Raw genomic sequence first — 17962 nt, forward strand, 5'->3', positions numbered from 1 at the left:
CTGAGCATCGAAAAACTTGAGAGATTACCATTGACAATGTCAGAGAGTCCTGTCATTGAATGGATAATACACGGAATTATCACTATTCCGATAACAACTTTCCGATTTAAAAAGTGCCTTGAATACATACCTACTGGCCAGTATGAACAATTGGGTAAAGGATATGTAAAATCAGAATGGAAATTACCATACACACATTCTTGCTATAGTGACAGCGACAAAAATGTATTTCTTAGTGGTGACAACTGTAAACATTCACTAAGCGGTATACTTTTGTGTCAGGGTATTAATTTACACGGAGCATGTGATGGAAATTCTAACAACCTTTCATGCCACCAGCTAGTCACACCTGCAACTCAGATAGAGCTCTTCTTTATGCAACTTGCAAACGGGAGTTACATTCTTAGAACGGATCACAGATGTTGTGGCCTTGTGCCAGGGAAAAGTTATCTAGTAAGCGTAACATCCATGGTCAAATGCTGTATGCAGGCATTGTTCCCGAGTGGGCCTGCAGACACAGTGACTCCCATCTGGCCTCGTCTGAATCTCTATTCTATACGAATTGATACTTTAAGCAAAATGAAGTCTGTGCTTTTGCAGACAACAGTGCCTATAACGTCATCAAAAGAGACGTATGATCTTCTAGTTGCAAGGACAGCTACTGAAGTTCATGAACTTTTATCAACAAATTGCCCCGTGCATTTCGTAGAAATGCTCAGCCAACTCCTTAACATGTCTAGTGCCACAAGCATCCCAGGCATATTTAAGACGATTTTTACGGGACTGCTAACACCTTTTCAAGCAATTTTGGGAATCGTTCCTAATTTTGTACACTCTGTTTTTGGCGGCATACCATTATTTTTGGGACTTGTAGCAGGGATTTTATTTTTGACCGTCCTGCTTCGTTATGGCAAGCCAAAGCTCAGACATAGATCCCATGGGAATGGAAGAGACAATCCTAGCAATGCGCTACCGGGACAGGATAACTAACGTCCTCGGATTGGCCAGGCTGAGAGATCTAAACATGACCTGGTTCCTTTCATTTAGACCTATATGGCAGAACTGTATCTTACCGGTACTTCGATGTATGCTATGCGGAGATGAATGCGTGTTGGACATCTGTCTTTCACTTCCATCAGCAGTACCAATGGACGTCGATACTTTGCTCAGTCCAATAACAGCTCACGCATTGTGTTGTCCCCAGCGGCTACCAATCCTGATGACGGCATTCGTTGAGACTCCTGTGCTACGACTAGGTGGTAACAGTGGAGCAAGTGACAAAAGCAACATCACCCAGGTACGACCTTCTGTGAGCATTGCTGCTCCCGACTATGATGACAGCAATCATTCTCACACCTGCCAAGTTACAGCACTATCGAATTTGGTTGAACTGTCACCTGATTTTGTAGACCAATTCTTTGAGAGCCTGTCTGATACGATGTTCTCACCCGTACAGAAACAATAACTTTGGAGAAGCTTTCCGACACACAGCGTTCCCATGAACTCTGAATTCGGCCTTCAGTTTTGATCAACACAAACTGCTAAAAGCGTTGGAACTCTATTTCCCCGTTCAAGCATTAATTCTTTTGAATTGGACATTTTTTTAATATTGACCTTTTTTGGCACAAACAATTCTTTGCTTAATGTAACAACTATTCTTAAAGAACAGAAGCTTCACACTTCTATTTCTAAACACATCTAGAGACATAACAACCTTACACCAGCCTCTAGCACATTTATTGCAATGCATTTATATGTGATGATTTATCTCGCCCTTCTTCTGTTTCAGAGATACTTCATGTGTAATTCTTTATGCATAATCGTTCATTGATTTCATATGGAATAATTTTTGGATGATTTCTATGCTTCAAAAACGTACAGTACCTAAATTTCACGTATTACAATATACGCCTATTTCGAATGCATTTATGTATTTTGGGGTGGGCAATGTTACACATGCATCCTATTGCTCTAGTTTTAGTAATTTGATGGACATGAAAACGTGGAGTGGGTGTTGCGTGTTTATCTAGGTTCCTGATCGATACTGTGACCTTATGCCCCTATTCGGCTAAAAATCCATTTATTCCCTATATTGGCATAACCGTTCAAGTGCGATATTCAGAAAGTCATCTCTGGCCTCACACGAACAGAGCCACATTCCAGAATAGTTCTCTGCCACTTCCTTTGCAACCAATTAGTGCAATGACAGAGCAGAAGTCACTATCTGATATTCCTAGATTAACACTCCGAGTTCTTCAACAAGATAAAAACTCAGCAAACCTGGAAATCCCCGCTTGCTGTGTTTTGATTAGTAATGGAACTCTAATGAGCAACTGATAGCTATCACTTCCTAGTGACATCTTTAATTGACGTCTTATGTCCAGCAAACTTGCGTCAAACCAGGCACCTGTCAGGTATAAATATTACCAACGTTGCCTTAAGCAATAGCCTGTTGCCTGTTGCTAGCTGTTGTATGCTATATGCAGCCTGTTGCTGCAGCCTGCTGCGCCGCTGCTGTTGGTGAAGCTACTGATACCATTATCGCTGCTAAAGTGCGAACGATGGTGTGGTGAGCTTAGGAGCTGAACAGCCGTCCCTCTGCGAAGAACCCAGCAGATGCCAAGCTGCCCGCGGACGCTGTCCCCCCTCCTCCTCCTCGACGCGCTGAACAGAGAAATCCAGCTCCAGCGCTTCTAGTCTGCCTTCGCGGGTGACTGGGATACCGAGTGCCTCCTGAAGGAGATACCAGACCTCCATCATTCTATTCAGAGGTATGGTGTTGACTAAACCCTTAGATGAGAATTCTTGAAGCAAACCTTGGCAAAACCAACTTAACTTAAAGCTACTTACTTACTCCCCTTCCACGTGTTAGGCTTAGGTCAGGCACACCGGGGTAGGCTTAGTTAGAAGCACCAGTTGAGTATTTTAGCCTAATGTATATATGACTGTATATATGTTTTATTACTTTTAAACCATTGTATGGCTAAGAAACCATATCAATGCTTTTACAGTATTATTTCGCAATACTTATCTTACTGTACATACTTTTTATCATAACAAGTCTTGCAATTGTGGCAATACATTTCTCTTGTACGAGAAGAAAGACTGTTCAATAAATGTTAACCCTTTATTGACAAACGCCCGTCTCTCTATTCTCTACATATCGTGAAAGTAAACTGCACTAATCTGACTGAGTGAAATACATGTCTATTGTTTCACACGACCCTAGAGATCGACTCTTGATCTGAGGAGCAAAGTTGTCATGTTGCACGGTTGTTGGAAAGCTGAATCCCTTCTTGTCTGTGCCAGGGAAGCTGATCACTTCCTATGCAGAAAAGAAAGTTTCCAGTGACCTCTGAGCTAGTTGGTAACAAACCCAATTAAGTTTAGCATAGTCAGTGGAGGCCTGGAAGATCCGCACTTCTACGTCGATACTACTGTTTATGTTATTCCAATGCGCAGGGCCTAGTGGGAAACTAGGAACTACACTACACACTGATGTGGGTCCCTTGGTGACATCTAGTTCCTCTGTGACAGTGCACAAAGAATGCTCCCATGCCAATTAATTTATCCTTGGCTCAGTGACCTATTGTTTCTTTCGGACCTTGTTAACTTTCTACTGGTTTGGAGAATTTGTCATATGCTAGCACATTTATTCTCTTCCAGAACTGTTTATTACAGTCCATTAACATTTATTACTAGCTTAGTGAGTTTATCAACCCATTTATGTCCACCCCAATTGCTAATATTCCTAGCCAAGTGACATTAATTACTGGTCCTTTGACGTTATTGCACAGTTCAGTAATGTTTATTATCAGCCCAGTGGCATTTATTTTCGTCTCCAGTGGCATTCTGTGCACATTAATATTTTATGACCACATATGAATTTGTTACTGGGGTACTGGTTTTATTTCCTGTATGTGATTTAATTGCCATGGAACACAACAAAGCTTTTTTGATTGACTGAGAAAATATGATACATTTGGCAGAAATGTCCACAGAGGCATCTCATCCATATATGCTTTACTAAAGATAAATGATGGTATTGAGGTCGTTTCCCAGAGCTAGTGCGCTCCCCCCCCCCCGCCTGTGTCCTCTGGAGTTGGTGTCAGGTAGATAAAGCAAACAAAAATTATCAGTTGTATTCTTTGTTCCCAACTGCCTTTTGCTTGTTTCTATTGTTTTTAGAGTTCCTGTTGGCATGCAATCTTTCTGAGGTTGATTTTGCTATGCAGGTACACCCTTCTGTACTGCTTTGGACTCTGTCTTACCAGGCACACAGTAGTGTATAGGTTCCTACCTAACAGGACTGAATGAAGCGCATCTGGTAATGCCAAAGGAGTAAGAGATCAAGCATCCCCAAAAGTCCCTCCATCAGCAGCTGTGGAGCGTGGAAGATGGGGATGCGTGTGAGTGTAACTTTTTTTATTTCTTTTTTTAAACTGACTTGCATGGAAGTGTTTCTAATATCTAGTATTAGAAATAGAACAAGCAGCTGGGTTCTAGCAAACCGGACTACCAGATTTAGTCACAGCCTTATTAGTCGATATTGCCCACCTCAAATGATCTGCTGCTGGTAGATCATAAAATAAATACAACAGTTTGTGGATGAGAGGCAACATAAAAGAGGACAGATCACATGTACATATAAAAGTCGATGAAATAGTTCCTTTGCTGATAGTTTTCTTTTTATTGTTCAGATGTATTCAGTATGCACAGGATTAGACAACAGCCAACGCGTTTTGCCCAGAGAAAGGGCTTCTTCATGGCAGTGATAGTAGATTAAAAAGGTACTTATGAGGAAGTAAAAAGGAGGCGCGTTGATAAGAAATCTGGTCAAGAGTTGAAAGCGTCCTGTGTAGGGAAAAAGAAAACTCTTCAACACTTCGTACCAGCATTTTTGACTACTCGACGTACACCGGACACGTCTCCTACGCTCCGACTTGGACCAAGCTACGTGCAGGCCCTTGTATTTTTCTCGAAGAGTTTTCTTTTCCCCTTCACAGGAGGCTTTCAACTCTTGACCAGATTTCTTATCAACATGCCTCCTTGTTACTTCCTCATAAGTACCTTTTTCATCTACTATCACTGAATGTTAGTTCTTTCTCAAGTAAAATGCAGCCCAGAGCAGTCATTCAGGAGGGGGGCGTATGTGAAGATCAGAAGGGGAGCGCCGCCGCATGCGGCCCCCGGGCTGTCCTTTGGGAACCCAGAATGAGCATGGCACGAGCCTGTCTCCCCCTGGGCTATTTTGCGCGGTTGGAACGGGCCACGTAATTTAATTGGACATGAGGGCAGAAGGGCGGACTTTGTAGGAAGGTTATTTATAGGGCTAGCGTGGTGGGAAGGAGCTCAGTGTGGCGTCAGTGCTCTGAGTTGTAGGTGAAGCTTTGCTGATGTGCGCTTCTGTGGGAGGGCTTTGAGCGCCCAAAATGTAAAGCGGCTAAAGGAGTGGCTGTGGCAGTTGGGAGGGAGGGGTGGGGGGGGTGAGCAGACCAAAGACAAATGTTGTGTGTGAAAAAGGCCACTTTATTGAAACAGGTGCACATTAACAAATTAAAACCTCGGCCAACGCCTTACAAAACTAATCCTCACTAAGTATGATATATTCTCAACCCCCAATTACCACCCCCACCCCTAACACGTCATCAACCCCGCCCCCACCCGCACATTACATAATTACAAATTCCAAACAATGCAAACCCCCTTCATAAACATTTCAACTTATCAAAAACCCCAAAATCATAACACAACTCCCCAATTTGCCCCCCAACCAATCTAGGTCCCCCAACCTATGGAACCTACCCAAAAATCATCCTGCCCAAATCCCCCTGACAATGCCACAACTTAAACACATGCCAACCCAAATCTTGACAATCCTGACAAAACCACCAAAAACCCCGCACTGCACCTGTTCCAAGCGACAAATATAACAATAAAAAAACCATATCCACCTGTTCCGAAAAACGCCCAAGAGAAAATTACTAGATAAATAGAAACGAAATGAAAAAGAGAGAGAGAGAGAGAGAAAAAGGGGGGGGGAGGGGATGGGGAGAGAAAAAGGAAAAAAGGGGGGGAGAAAAGAAAACATCGATGGGAGGGGGTGTGGGGGGTAATTTCCCTGACTGAAAGACCTCCCGGCCACCAGGTCACCAAACCTAAAATGGTGGCCGGGATGCGGAGCCCGAGACATTTATGTCTGGGCTTCAATTTGGGCGGAAAAGGAGCCCAATTATAAAACAAGCATTTACAATGCAATGGTCTCGGCAATATTATAGTTAGAGCTATTGGTAGTGCTCATTATTTTTTTATCTATTTTGTATCTGTAAGTAAATGGCATTGTTATTTCTATTGGCATTTTCTTTTTTTTTGCATATGGGATACTTATTGCATCAGCAGAGAGAGAGTGAGGTAGCGAGATAGAGAGAGAAAGTGAGGTATTGAAATAGAGAGTGAGGTAGTGAGAGAGAGTGAGGTAGATAGAGTGTGATGTAGTGAGATAGAGTGTGAGGTAGTAAAGAGTGAGGTAGTGAGAGAGAGGGATGTTGTGATGTAGTGAGATATAAGCATAGAGTGATGTTGTGATGTAGTGAAATAGAGAGGTAGTGAAAGAGAGAGTGAAAGTGAGTTAGTGAGATAGAAAGAGTGAGGTAGTGAGATAGAGAGTGATTGATGTAGTGAGTTATAGTGAGAGAGTGAAGTTGTGATGTTGTGAGCTAGAGAGTGAAGTAGTGAGAGAGTGAAGTTGTTATATTTTTAGAGAGAGAAGTTGTGAGATAGTGAAGTACTGAGATAAATAGAGTGTAGTAGTGAGGTAGAGAGAGTTATGTAGTGATAAAGATGTAGATAGAGAGTGAGGTAGTGAGAGAAGGAGAAAGTGAGTTAGTGAAAGAGTTAGGTATTGAGGTAGTGGAATCTTTTACGGTAGTGAGATAGAAACAGTGAGTGAGTTTGTGAGGTAGTGAGATAGAGAGAGAGTGATGTAGTTAAACAGAGTGAAAGTGTCTTAGTGTGATAGAAATAGAGATAGTGAGGTAGTGAGAGTGAGGTAGATAGAGTGAGGTAGTGAGTGAGGTAGTCAAAGAGTGAGTTTGTGAGGTGTAGTGTTGTTAGATGTAGTGAGATTGAAACAGAGAGTGATGTTGTGAGGTAGTGAGCTTGAGAGAGAGTGATGTAGTGAAAGAGATATTGAAAGTGAATTAGTGAGATAGAAAGAGAGAGTGTGAAGTAGTGAGATATAGAGTGAGTGAAGTAGTGAGTTAGAGAGAGAGAGAGAGAATTTGTGAGGTAGTGAGATAGAGAGAGTGAATTTGTGAGGTAGTGAGAAAGATATTGTGTTAGTGAGTGAGTGAGGTATTGAGTCTTTGATTGTGTTAGTAGTGAGTTAGTGAGATATATTTAGTGGATTAGTGATGTTGAGAGAGTGAGTTAGTGAGAGTGATAGAGTGAGTTAGAGAGAGTGAGTGACGTTGTGATGGAAAGAAAATGAGGTAGTGAAAGTGAGGGTGTGAGATAGTGAGATAGAGTGAGGACATACATAGCTACTGACTTACACATACAGAGCTAGTCACAGACTATTTGTAAATATGCATTGATAGTTCTGAAGAGCAAATACATTGTTCTTGCTTGTAAATAATGAGTACTGAAAAGTGTTTAAACATTTTTATTGTTTAGAATTATTATATACTTTTGTTTACATTATTAAAACTTTGCATTTGTGTTATCTTTTAATTACATTTTTGTAATCTTATTCGATTATTTCAAGAATGCAGCCATTTTTAAATATAACATTTACATTTTTTGGTAATTTTTGCATGAGAGCTTCACTAAAGTCTTCTACGTCTGTAGGTATATCGAAGTAGTCCATTATAATAGTATTTTCGATGTCCATTGATTTTAAAAGTTCAGTGTCTTGAATGTGTACGGTTAGGGTACATTTTTCTTGCGTCGTATTTTCAATTCCATATATTGTAATATTTATTTTTTCCAAAGGTGGTTCTATTACCTGCAAAGTAAAAATAAATTGTTAATAGAGGCATATAGTGTGCATTGTGATTATATTTAGTTATTGGAGTAGTCCAGATGGTAAGTGAAATAGAAAGTGATAGTTTTAAAGATAGAGAGTGAGGTAGTGAGAGCGAGAGGGAGTGATGTACTTATTTAGAGGGAGATAGTGTAGTTGTGATGTATTCAGATAGAGAGTTAGGTAGTGATAGTGATGTAGTGATGTTTTGAGAGAGAGATGTTGTAAGATAGTGAGATAAATTGAGTGGAGTTTTTAGTTAGAGATATTGATCTAGTGAGAGAGAGAGAGTGAGTTAAAGAGAGTGAGTGAGGTATATTTCGAGTGAGGTAGTGAAAGTGATGGAGTGAGATAGAAAGAAATATAAAGATGTAGTGAGATAGAGAGAAAGTGAGGTAGTGAGATAGAGAGTGAATTTGTGATGTAGTAAGATAGAGAGTGATGTAGTGAGATTGAGAGTGAGGTAGTGAGAGAGTGATGTAGTGATAGATAGTGCTGTAAGATACAGATCTACAGTTAAAGAGAGTGAGTGAGATATATTGCGAGTGAGGTAGTGAAAGTGAGGGAGTGAGATAGAGAGTAAGAGAAAGTTAGGTAGTGAGATAGATAGAGAGTGAATTTGTGATGTAGTAAGATAGAGAGTGATGTTGTTAGATCGAGGCAACGACGGACAGAGTGGGCCTCTTTGACCTGAGCGAGTGCCAGGCGAGGTGAGGCCATCTCCATATCAATTATGGGAGAGTTCTTGTCACAATGATATGAGACTCCCATATAGTAATTCTCTACCGGTAGGTCTACATCATTATTTTTTCTTTGTTCACTGTTGCAGTAGTGTACATTTATAGGTCCTGACGAAAGCCTTGTTAGGCTGAAACATGTTGACCATTCATCATCTTTAATTAATAGTAGTATATTTTTTGACACACTATCTTCACTCTGCTTTTAACTTTGCCATTATGCTGACCCCTCCTAATAAAGTTGTATCTTGGCATCATAACAGGCAATCTTAAATATCACAGCCTTAAACCTACCTGCATATTGCCGCCACCGCCACGAGAGTCATTTGGGTAGAGACCAGCGGGCGCGAAGGAGCGCAGACATTGCCGCCGCCACCGCCAAGAGTCCCTGGACACCGGACTCCGCGCCGCCGCTCCGGGAGACCACAAATCCCGGCAGGCCTCGCGGCGGCGCGTGTGCAGTGACGCGGGTCGTCGCGCAGCAGAGGGCGCCAGAGCCCTAGAAAGGGAGGAGAGCCCCGGCAAAGCGGGGGGAGCCTTAAACCTACCTGCATATTGCCGCCACCGCCACGAGAGTCATTTGGGTAGAGACCAGCGGGCGCGAAGGAGCGCAGACATCGCCGCCGCCACCGCCAAGAGTCCCTGGACACCGGACTCCGCGCCGCCGCTCCGGGAGACCACAAATCCCGGCAGGCCTCGCGGCGGCGCGTGTGCAGTGACGCGGGTCGTCGCGCAGCAGAGGGCGCCAGAGCCCTAGAAAGGGAGGAGAGCCCCCGGGTCGCGGGACGCGAGCGGGACGCCCGGGGCTAAGCCCGGGCAAAGGGCGGGCCCTCTTAGGCCCTCAGAGGCCCGAGGAGCCTGGCCTGTGCCAGATACCCTGCCCGGTTGCCAGCAGCCAAAGGACATCGAGACTGCATAACTGTAAGTTGGCTGCCACATATCATTGCGAGCCCCTGAGCTCTTGTTGCATTGAGACAGGTACTGATAATTGACAATAAGCTTTGTTCACCTGCTTTCACCCGCTTAGTGGGTTATCTACTGGGTCTGCCATGAATCACCCAGAGACTAGAAGCATGGCAGCTGCTGGGGCAAAGAAACTAACTGGTACCTTAGACGATTTTATAGTGCGCACACATGCCCTTATTGATGAAGGGATCATATTGATGGATAGAAGGGTGTCCCAAGACCTAGCTATGGCAAAGCGTTCCTCTCTGGGCCATATTGCACAAGCTTGCACACCCAACAATGTATCCGCCCCAAAGACACTCGTACTGGTACACAAAGACCAGGGTTGCGACTTACCTGCCTCGCAGGAAGGCCTGGAGGCAACCCCAAATCTTTCCTTGTTACTGGAAAATGGCCCTCCGGCAACTGAAAATGAAACTACAGTTAGTACCCTAATTGAAAGGGGGAGGAAGGAGGGGGCAATCCCCAAACTAAAGAGTACTAAACAAAAGCCGATTAAAACTACTACTCGCAAAGGGAAAAAAGCCCAGACTGGCAAAACCCATGACCCAATCCAGTTGGATCCGACCCCATTAAATGTGTGCACCAACCCAGACGCCCACACCAATATTAATGGTGCCGCTGGCGGGCCCCGGGTAAGTGTGGGCATAACACTAAGTCTGCCAGATGAAACTATCTTGGACAGTAGCTTGGAGGGGATCTTGGAACTAAGTGGGGTAGTTGACAATCAAGCTGGAGGGAGCGAGGACAGCAGTAGCCTAAGCATGGTTAATAATAACATCTTTGCAATGCTAAAAATTCTTTTAGAACCTATTGAGGTTAGGCTACGATGTCTGGAAACAATATTGACTAATATCCATAAAGATATCAGTGCCCCTAGCTTCAACTCGAACAATAAAGTTCCTCAAAAAAAACCAACTACGAATAGACCACCCACAGCTGCTAAAAGCGATGTTAGCACTAATCTACCTCCAAAACCTACCACTAATCCACCTCCAAAACCCACCACTAACCCACCCCCAAACCCTACACCAACACCTAAAAATTCTACCATAACTGACAAAGCAGCGCCACCCACACAAATTCCTAAGGATAAAGTTAATGTAGAAAAGAGGGAGACACGTAGAAACATACATCTACCACCAGAAGCCTCAACATATGTTGTGGTCCTTACTGGAGTCCCCCAACCTGATGATAAATCACATGAAAATAATGGGGGACTTGTAAATAAAACAATTCATTGGTTAAATGATAACTACCCTCTCCCCCCGGCTTTCAAAAGCAACATCCTTATGGTCGAAAGGGCTCCTTGGGTGGGGTATAACAATAAAAAAAGGACACACGGTGACTGCGTGGTAATAACATTTGAGAATCCCCGCACCGCAGAATTTATTACATCGAGGCCCCCAAGAAATTATGGTTTGTCTATTGTGGCTAGGCCATTATCCTATTTCTACTCAGAGGGTGAACAACCAGATAATAGGTGGAGTTGGATCAGGGACAATCGACACCATGGTGGTAATACTGGTCAGTCCTCTGATAATAACATTCACAACACACGGTGGAATGGGAGGCATGATGATGGTTGGAACACTGTGAAACACAAAGGTAGGCCTCCTTACTTTTATCCACAGGGTTATGATCCAGGATGGGCAGGCAATCTGCAATTTCCTCCGTTTTTCCCATGTTACAACCGGTTTGATTGCTTGGAAGCAGTGGACTGACTCCCCAAGATCAAGGAAGATGACTGGCTGCCTATCAATCCCGTAGACCTGGGTTCTACATGTTGCCTGGGGTCGGAGGAAACCCCAGAAATACAGGGGGAGAATGAGCACATACAAGGGAGCCAGGTCAGCAGACCAGGGGACACTGTAGATATTTCATCTGTAGATAAAGATTACTGTACGGTGCTATTTTGGAATGTGGCTGGGTTAAAACAAAAGATTGCCAATCCAAGCTGGGATGAGGCCATTACCGACGTGGGAATACTAGCCCTTCAAGAAACTTGGGCCACCACGCCGATACACCTTAATGGCTACAAAACTTACTTTACCCCTGCGGTGGGTGGAGTACACGGAAGACCCAAGGGGGGGTTGATTGTATACATATCTAATCTTTTAGTATACGATAAAATTTCCTTTTCCCCCGGATCCAGCTACTACCAAAAAATAGTGATATATACAAGGAAGGGTCCAAAGATGGTTCTTTTTAATTTCTACAATAACTGTTCAGGTAGCATGATTAAGGACGTACTTGATACACTAACCCATGAAATGCAAGACGAACTTGACAAGAGCAAGAGGGCTGAAGTTATGTTATTATGGGGGGGGTGATTTTAATTGTACTCTCTGCAAAAAGGGCCAAAAGGGTATTTGTGGTTTAATGCTGGAACAAGATGTCAATTTGACGCATTTTGAACATACCCTATTAGGCGACTCACTAAATGAAATGATTTTTAACTTTAATCTTGGGTTTGCAAATGAATTAGCACACCATACAACGACATTTGTTCCAACTTTTGTCGGGCGGGGTGCCTCATCCATTATCGATTTTAGTTTATGTACACTTAGCTCTGCGAACAGATTGATTAGAGCAAATATCATGGATCTACCACTGAGCGATCATCTGCCACAGGTATTAAAAATGGAGAACCTATTTGCTGTAGTCGATACTAGAGAATGTCAGAATCAAATGGTTCAGGACGTGAGGTTGGGTGCTCAAAATGGTTACAACCTTAAATGGAGCAGACTGGTCCCGGATGATTTCCTGTATAAAATATTGAGTAAATGCATGAGTAGCTTTTCGATCTGTTTAGATGAATACGCAGAGAACTGTGAAATAATAACCCATTTTAATATCATTTCCAGTAAAATTAAGGAAGCATTGTGGGTTAATAGGAAAAATTCCCTGAAGTCCAATAGGAAATGGTTTGATAGGAAGTGTACTAGAGCTCTAACAAAGCTCAGACATGCAATTCATAATAGACCACGGGACGTAATCCAAATTAGAATTGCAAGAAAGGACTACAATTTAGCATTGAGGGATAGGAAGGACTCGATAAAAAGGGAGGCTTGGGACAACCTATGTGATGCCTCAAAATCAAAGGATCCGGCTGCTTTTTGGAGGGTTATTAACACCCCCCTCTTACACGAACAAAAAGCACGCATGGAAATTGCCATCTCAGAAGATGAGTGGGTGACTCATTTTTCCTCCCTTTATAAGGCTGTGGAACTAACCCCTGAAACAGGCCAGGATGTGGGGTTGCTAAATTTAGATACATCCAGAACTCTGTCTGTAACCCTTCCGGAAGTTATAGCAAGCCTGAAGGCGACTAAGGGGGGCAAAGCAGCAGGACCAGACGGCATACCAGCTGACCTCTATAAGGCTAACATCGAATTATGGGGGCCATTGTTAGTCCAGCTCTTCAATGCCGCTCTGGCAAATAGCCCAATTCCTACCTGGTTTACATCAGTAATAGTCCCAATTTTCAAGAAAGGGGACAGGCTAAGTTGTACATGCTATAGGCCAATTTCCTTATTGGACTCTTCTATAAAAATTTTGGGGAGAGTGGTTTTAGCTAAACTGCAAAGCTGGGCTGAGGATAATGGGGTGTTAAGCGATTTTCAATTTGGGTTCCAAAAGGGTTAAGGGACCATAGAGCAAGGTTTGAATCTCTTCACCTTGCAACAGAAGTATATAAAGGTCAAAAAACAACGTCTATACCTCACATTTGTTGATTTATCATCAGCCTTTGACTGTGTGTCACATATTAAATTATGGTTAATTATGGCCGATTTGGGGGTAGACAACGCCATTATATGTTTTCTGAGAGAGCTGTATTCTGGGGCCACTGCTAGTGTCAGATATGGGAACAATGGTGAATGCAGCAGACAATTTGGGATTGGTCGGGGTGTGCGCCAAGGGTGCGTTCTAGCCCCCTTTCTATTTTTGTTATACATAAATGGAATGGAGACGCATCTCGTGCAGGAGGGCAGGGACATGCCTATGGTGAGAGGTAGGCCTGTCCCTGCACTGATGTACGCTGATGATGCTGTTCTGATGGCGCGCACCCCAATGGCTTTACAAACTTTGGTTACAGCCTTTAACACCTTCATGCTTGGGTTAGATTTGAAAATTAATTGTTCTAAAACTTTATCTATGTACTGTGGGTCCAGAACAAACAAGCATGTGAAGCCAATCTTCATAAATTCCAATCCCCTAGAAAGGACCCCCACCTTCCCTTATCTGGGGATATTGTTCCATGAAAGTGGCTCATGGACTACAGCAATTCATGCTAGATCTTTGTTATTTTCTAAGACCATTATGGCCCTAAAATGTTTTATGAAAAAATTAGGTAAAAAACCCATAAAAGAGATTTTAACTGTTTATAATGCGACCTGTATATCTGTAGCCACCTATGGCGCAGGATTATGGGGTTATTCAAACATCAGTTCAATCCAAATCATGGAAAATAAGTTTTTATGCCACATTCTGTCCGTACCCCAAAGTACTGCAACAATGATATGCCATGCTGAATTGGGAATATCTTATGCCACTGATACTATCAAAATTCAGCCAGTCCTTCTTTGGCATAGGGTTTGGACAAATGAAGAATGCGTTGTCAATCGGGCTATTTTAAAGGACATCATGGCATTGGACAATATCAGTGATTTTAAATGGATAGGCTACGTCAGAGACTTTCTTGAAAAAATAAGTTGCCCCCAATACTTTGAGGACCCACAATCAATGGAATACATATCCAGAAGAGATTTGAAAAATCTGTGTATGGCTCACCTCAAGGAAAAGAGATATATAGAGGAGGCGAGAAAAAAGACTGTTTCTGCTCATCAGGATATCCTATGTGGAGAGAAATTGTAGCCATATCTTTCATTGTATATGTCCAATCATGAACGGTACCTTTTGACCCGATTTAGATTGAATATAGTTTTTAGGACATTATCGTTCCCCGTGATGAATTGTTGGTCGAAGGATTTATGTCTTTGTCCATGTGATGATGTTTCCCAACAATCTGATATACATATTTTATTCTTTTGTAAATTTTATACTCTTCCTCGAAAGAAACTTATCATCCCTATCCTTAAAGATTTAAATGTATATAGATGCCGCCTAGCGTTCACAGAGTGCCAGAAAATGGATACTGTTTTTATGGTCGCCTCAATTGCAGAATTTTTAAAACTAGTTTTTAAGTGTCGTAAATCAATTCAAATGGACTGATCATTTTTATTGTATATATGAATTTAATCTTGTTGTTTTTTCTTTCTCGTGATTTTTAAAAAAAGTTTACTCTACCTCTTGTAAATTGTACCTTTCATGCTACTTTTATGGTTATTTTGCTTTTTAACCGAATAAAGTATTTTTGAATTGAATTGAATTGAGTTAGAGAGTGAGGTAGTGAGAGAGTGAGGTAGTGATAGATAGTGCTGTAAGAGATAGATTTACGTAACATACATATTGAGGCATCCACATAGACATAGAGAGTTAATTATAAACATATAGAGCCACTTAAAAAAACACACATAGGCACCTACCCACCTATTGAGCTATGCATACATAGAGGTTAACACACTCAAAGCTACACATACACATAGAGTGTGGGGCAGAGAGTGTGGGGCAGAGAGTGTTGGGCAGAGTGTGTGGGGCAGAGTGTGTGGGGCAGAGAGTGTGAGGCAGAGAGTGTGGGGCAGAGAGTGTGGTGGAGAGAGTGTGGTGGAGAGTGTGGTGGAGAGAGTGTGGTGGAGAGAGTGTGGTGGAGAGAGTGTGTGGAGGAGAGATGTTGGGGAGGAGAGATGTTGAGGAGGAGAGATGTTGGGAAGAGAGTGTGGGGGAGAGAGTGTGGGGCAGAGAGTGTGGGGCAGAGAGTGTGGGGCAGAGAGTGTGGGTAGTACTTACCTCTATATGTGTATTCCGCGTAGTATTTAACATTTTCTCATTATTAAACTCGTGGACGGTTAAGTGTGCCATTTTGACATACGTTCCAAGTGTGATTGGGAATTCTGTTGCATTTCTCCATAATGTTATTTTGACAGAGTCTGTCGTGTCTATAACTGTAATAGATTTTAATTTTGTTTCTTGTCCTGACACAAAAATGTTTTTAGTTTCTTCTTCCTGTAAAAGATAAAGTAAATATTAGTTTTTATTAGTGATATATAGTGTCAGTATAGCAGACAGAGTGCGGTGCAAACAGAGTGCAGTGCAGACAGAGTGCGGTGCAGAAAGAGTGCGGTGCAGAGAGATTTTGATGAAGAGAGTGTGTTGAAGAGAAAATGTGTTGAAGACAGTGTGGTGTAGAGAGAGTGTGGGGAATAGAGAGTGTTGATGAAAGAGTGTGGTGTGAAGAGTGTTTGAAGAGAGAGTGTTTTGAAGAGACAGCGTGGGGAAGAGTTATTTTTGTCAAGAGAGTGTTGTGATGCGAAAGCGTTGTGAATAGTGTTTTTGAAAGAGTGTGTTGGAGAAAGAGTGCGTTGAAGTGTGGGGAAGAGAGTGTGGGGAAGAGAGTGTGGTGGAGAGAGTGTGGTGGAGAGAGTGTTGTGCAGAGAGTGTGGGGCAGAGAGTGTGGAGGAGAGATGTTGTGGAGGAGAGATGTTGTGGAGAAGAGTGTGGTGAAGAGAGTGTGGGGGAGAGAGTGTGGGGGAGAGAGTGTGGGGGAGAGTGTGGGGGAGAGTGTGTGGGGCAGAGTGTGTGGGGAAGAGAGTGTGGGGCAGAGAGTGTGGGGCAGAGAGTGTGGGGCAGAGAGTGTGGAGGAGAGTGTGGGAAAGAGAGTGTGGGGGAGAGAGTGTGGTGGAGAGAGTGTGGTGGAGAGAGTGTGGTGGAGAGAGTGTGGTGGAGAGAGTGTGTGGAGGAGAGATGTTGGGGAGGAGAGATGTTGAGGAGGAGAGATGTTGGGAAGAGAGTGTGGGGCAGAGAGTGTGGGGCAGAGAGTGTGGGGCAGAGAGTGTGGGGCAGAGTGTGTGGGGCAGAGAGTGTGGGGCAGAGAGTGTGGGGCAGATAGTGTGGGGCAGAGAGTGTGGGGCAGAGAGTGTGGGGCAGAGAGTGTGGTACAGAGAGTGTGGGGAAGAGAGTGTGGGGAAGAGAGTATGTTGGAATAGAGTTTGTGTTGTACTTATTAACATACCTCGGATATTGTCCCCAATATGCTCATTAATGTCTGTAATTTTGCTTCTCTTATTGTTTTAATTGGTGATACTGGTGGAGCTGGTGGTTCTAGTATATTTTTTGCTTCGTGCAGAATTTCACTTGTAAGCGTTAAAGGTATCATCCTTGATATTTTTGTATGTTTCGTTAAAAGTACAACATTGTTCTTTGCTAGGAAATTTCTTATAATAATTCCATTTCCTTGTTTGGTTTGATTGTAAAAATCGTCATTATAGCATGTTGCTTTAATAGAACCACTTTCATCTGCTAGGGCAAGGTGGTATAAGATTTTGTTTTCTTTCTTAGCATTTTGGTAGTTTTGTTTTTTGAGAACATGTTACAATGTTCGCTTTTATAGCCTTTTGATAAGGTTTGCTCTCATCTTGTTTGCCCATCTTAATTTCTTGTATAGAAATCATCTGAAATGAGAATAAATTGTGAGTATACATTTTGGATATAACTGTTGAATACATTGTACTTTATCTTAAAGTAACATATTAAATTATACAACAGGCTTAATAAATAGAGAGAGTTATGTAGTGAGAGAGAGTGAGGTAGATAGAGAGCGAGGTAGTGAGAGACAGAGTGAAGTATTGAAAGAGTGAGGTAGTGAGGCTTAGGAATGTTGTGATGTAGTGGGATATAAACAGAGAGTGATGTTGTGAGTTAGTGAGATAGAGAGTGCGTTAGTGAAATAGAGAGTGTAAGTTATTTAGTGTGATAGAGAGATTGAGAGACTGAGGAAGTGAGATAGAGAGAGAGTGATGTAGTGAGTTAGAGAGAGATAGAATTTGTGCGGTAGTGAGATAGAGAGTATGTTAGTGAGTTATTGACTTACTGAACTTTTGAGAGAGTGAGGCGTGATATAGTGATGTAGTGAGAGTGACATAGTGAGATAGAAATAGAGTGATGTATTGAGAGAGAGTGATGTAGTGAGGTAGAGAGTGAAGTTGTGAGTTAGTGTGTTAGAGAGTGATGTAGTGAGAGAGTGAGGTATGTAGCAACAGTTATTTAATGAGCTATTGAGTGAGAGTTAGTTATGTAGTGTTATTGTGTTGCTGTTATTTAGACAGAGTTGAGTAGT

At 42.6% G+C, this 17962-nt stretch overlaps 1 protein-coding gene across 1 annotated transcript; it reads right to left on the reverse strand.

The window, feature by feature from the left end:
• Positions 1-7747: 7747 nt before the first annotated feature.
• On the reverse strand, positions 7748-17246 carry LOC147728536 (uncharacterized). The gene is made up of 3 exons (XM_086963302.1): positions 16859-17246; positions 15637-15852; positions 7748-8005 (listed from the first exon to the last, which is right to left on the reverse strand). Exons 1-3 carry the CDS (start codon positions 17000-17002, stop codon positions 7748-7750), a joined length of 618 nt encoding a protein of 205 aa, XP_086819428.1. The 5' UTR covers positions 17003-17246.
• Between the last annotated feature and the right edge of the window lie 716 nt (positions 17247-17962).

Source organism: Lissotriton vulgaris, chromosome 3_1 (assembly GCF_964263255.1).
Source record: "Lissotriton vulgaris chromosome 3_1, aLisVul1.2, whole genome shotgun sequence".
In the NCBI taxonomy this organism is placed as follows: Eukaryota; Metazoa; Chordata; class Amphibia; order Caudata; family Salamandridae; genus Lissotriton; species Lissotriton vulgaris.

Bases quoted from the DNA above. Each gene is read 5' to 3' on its own strand.
- LOC147728536 (XM_086963302.1), bottom strand. From the start codon at position 17,002: ATGATACCTTTAACGCTTACAAGTGAAATTCTGCACGAAGCAAAAAAT. The intron at 15,853-16,858 runs GTATGTTAATAA...TATCTTTTACAG, and splicing joins TATTGGGGACAATATCCGAG to GAAGAAGAAACTAAAAACAT. The intron at 8,006-15,636 runs GTAAGTACTACC...TTTACTTTGCAG, and splicing joins CGCGGAATACACATATAGAG to GTAATAGAACCACCTTTGGA.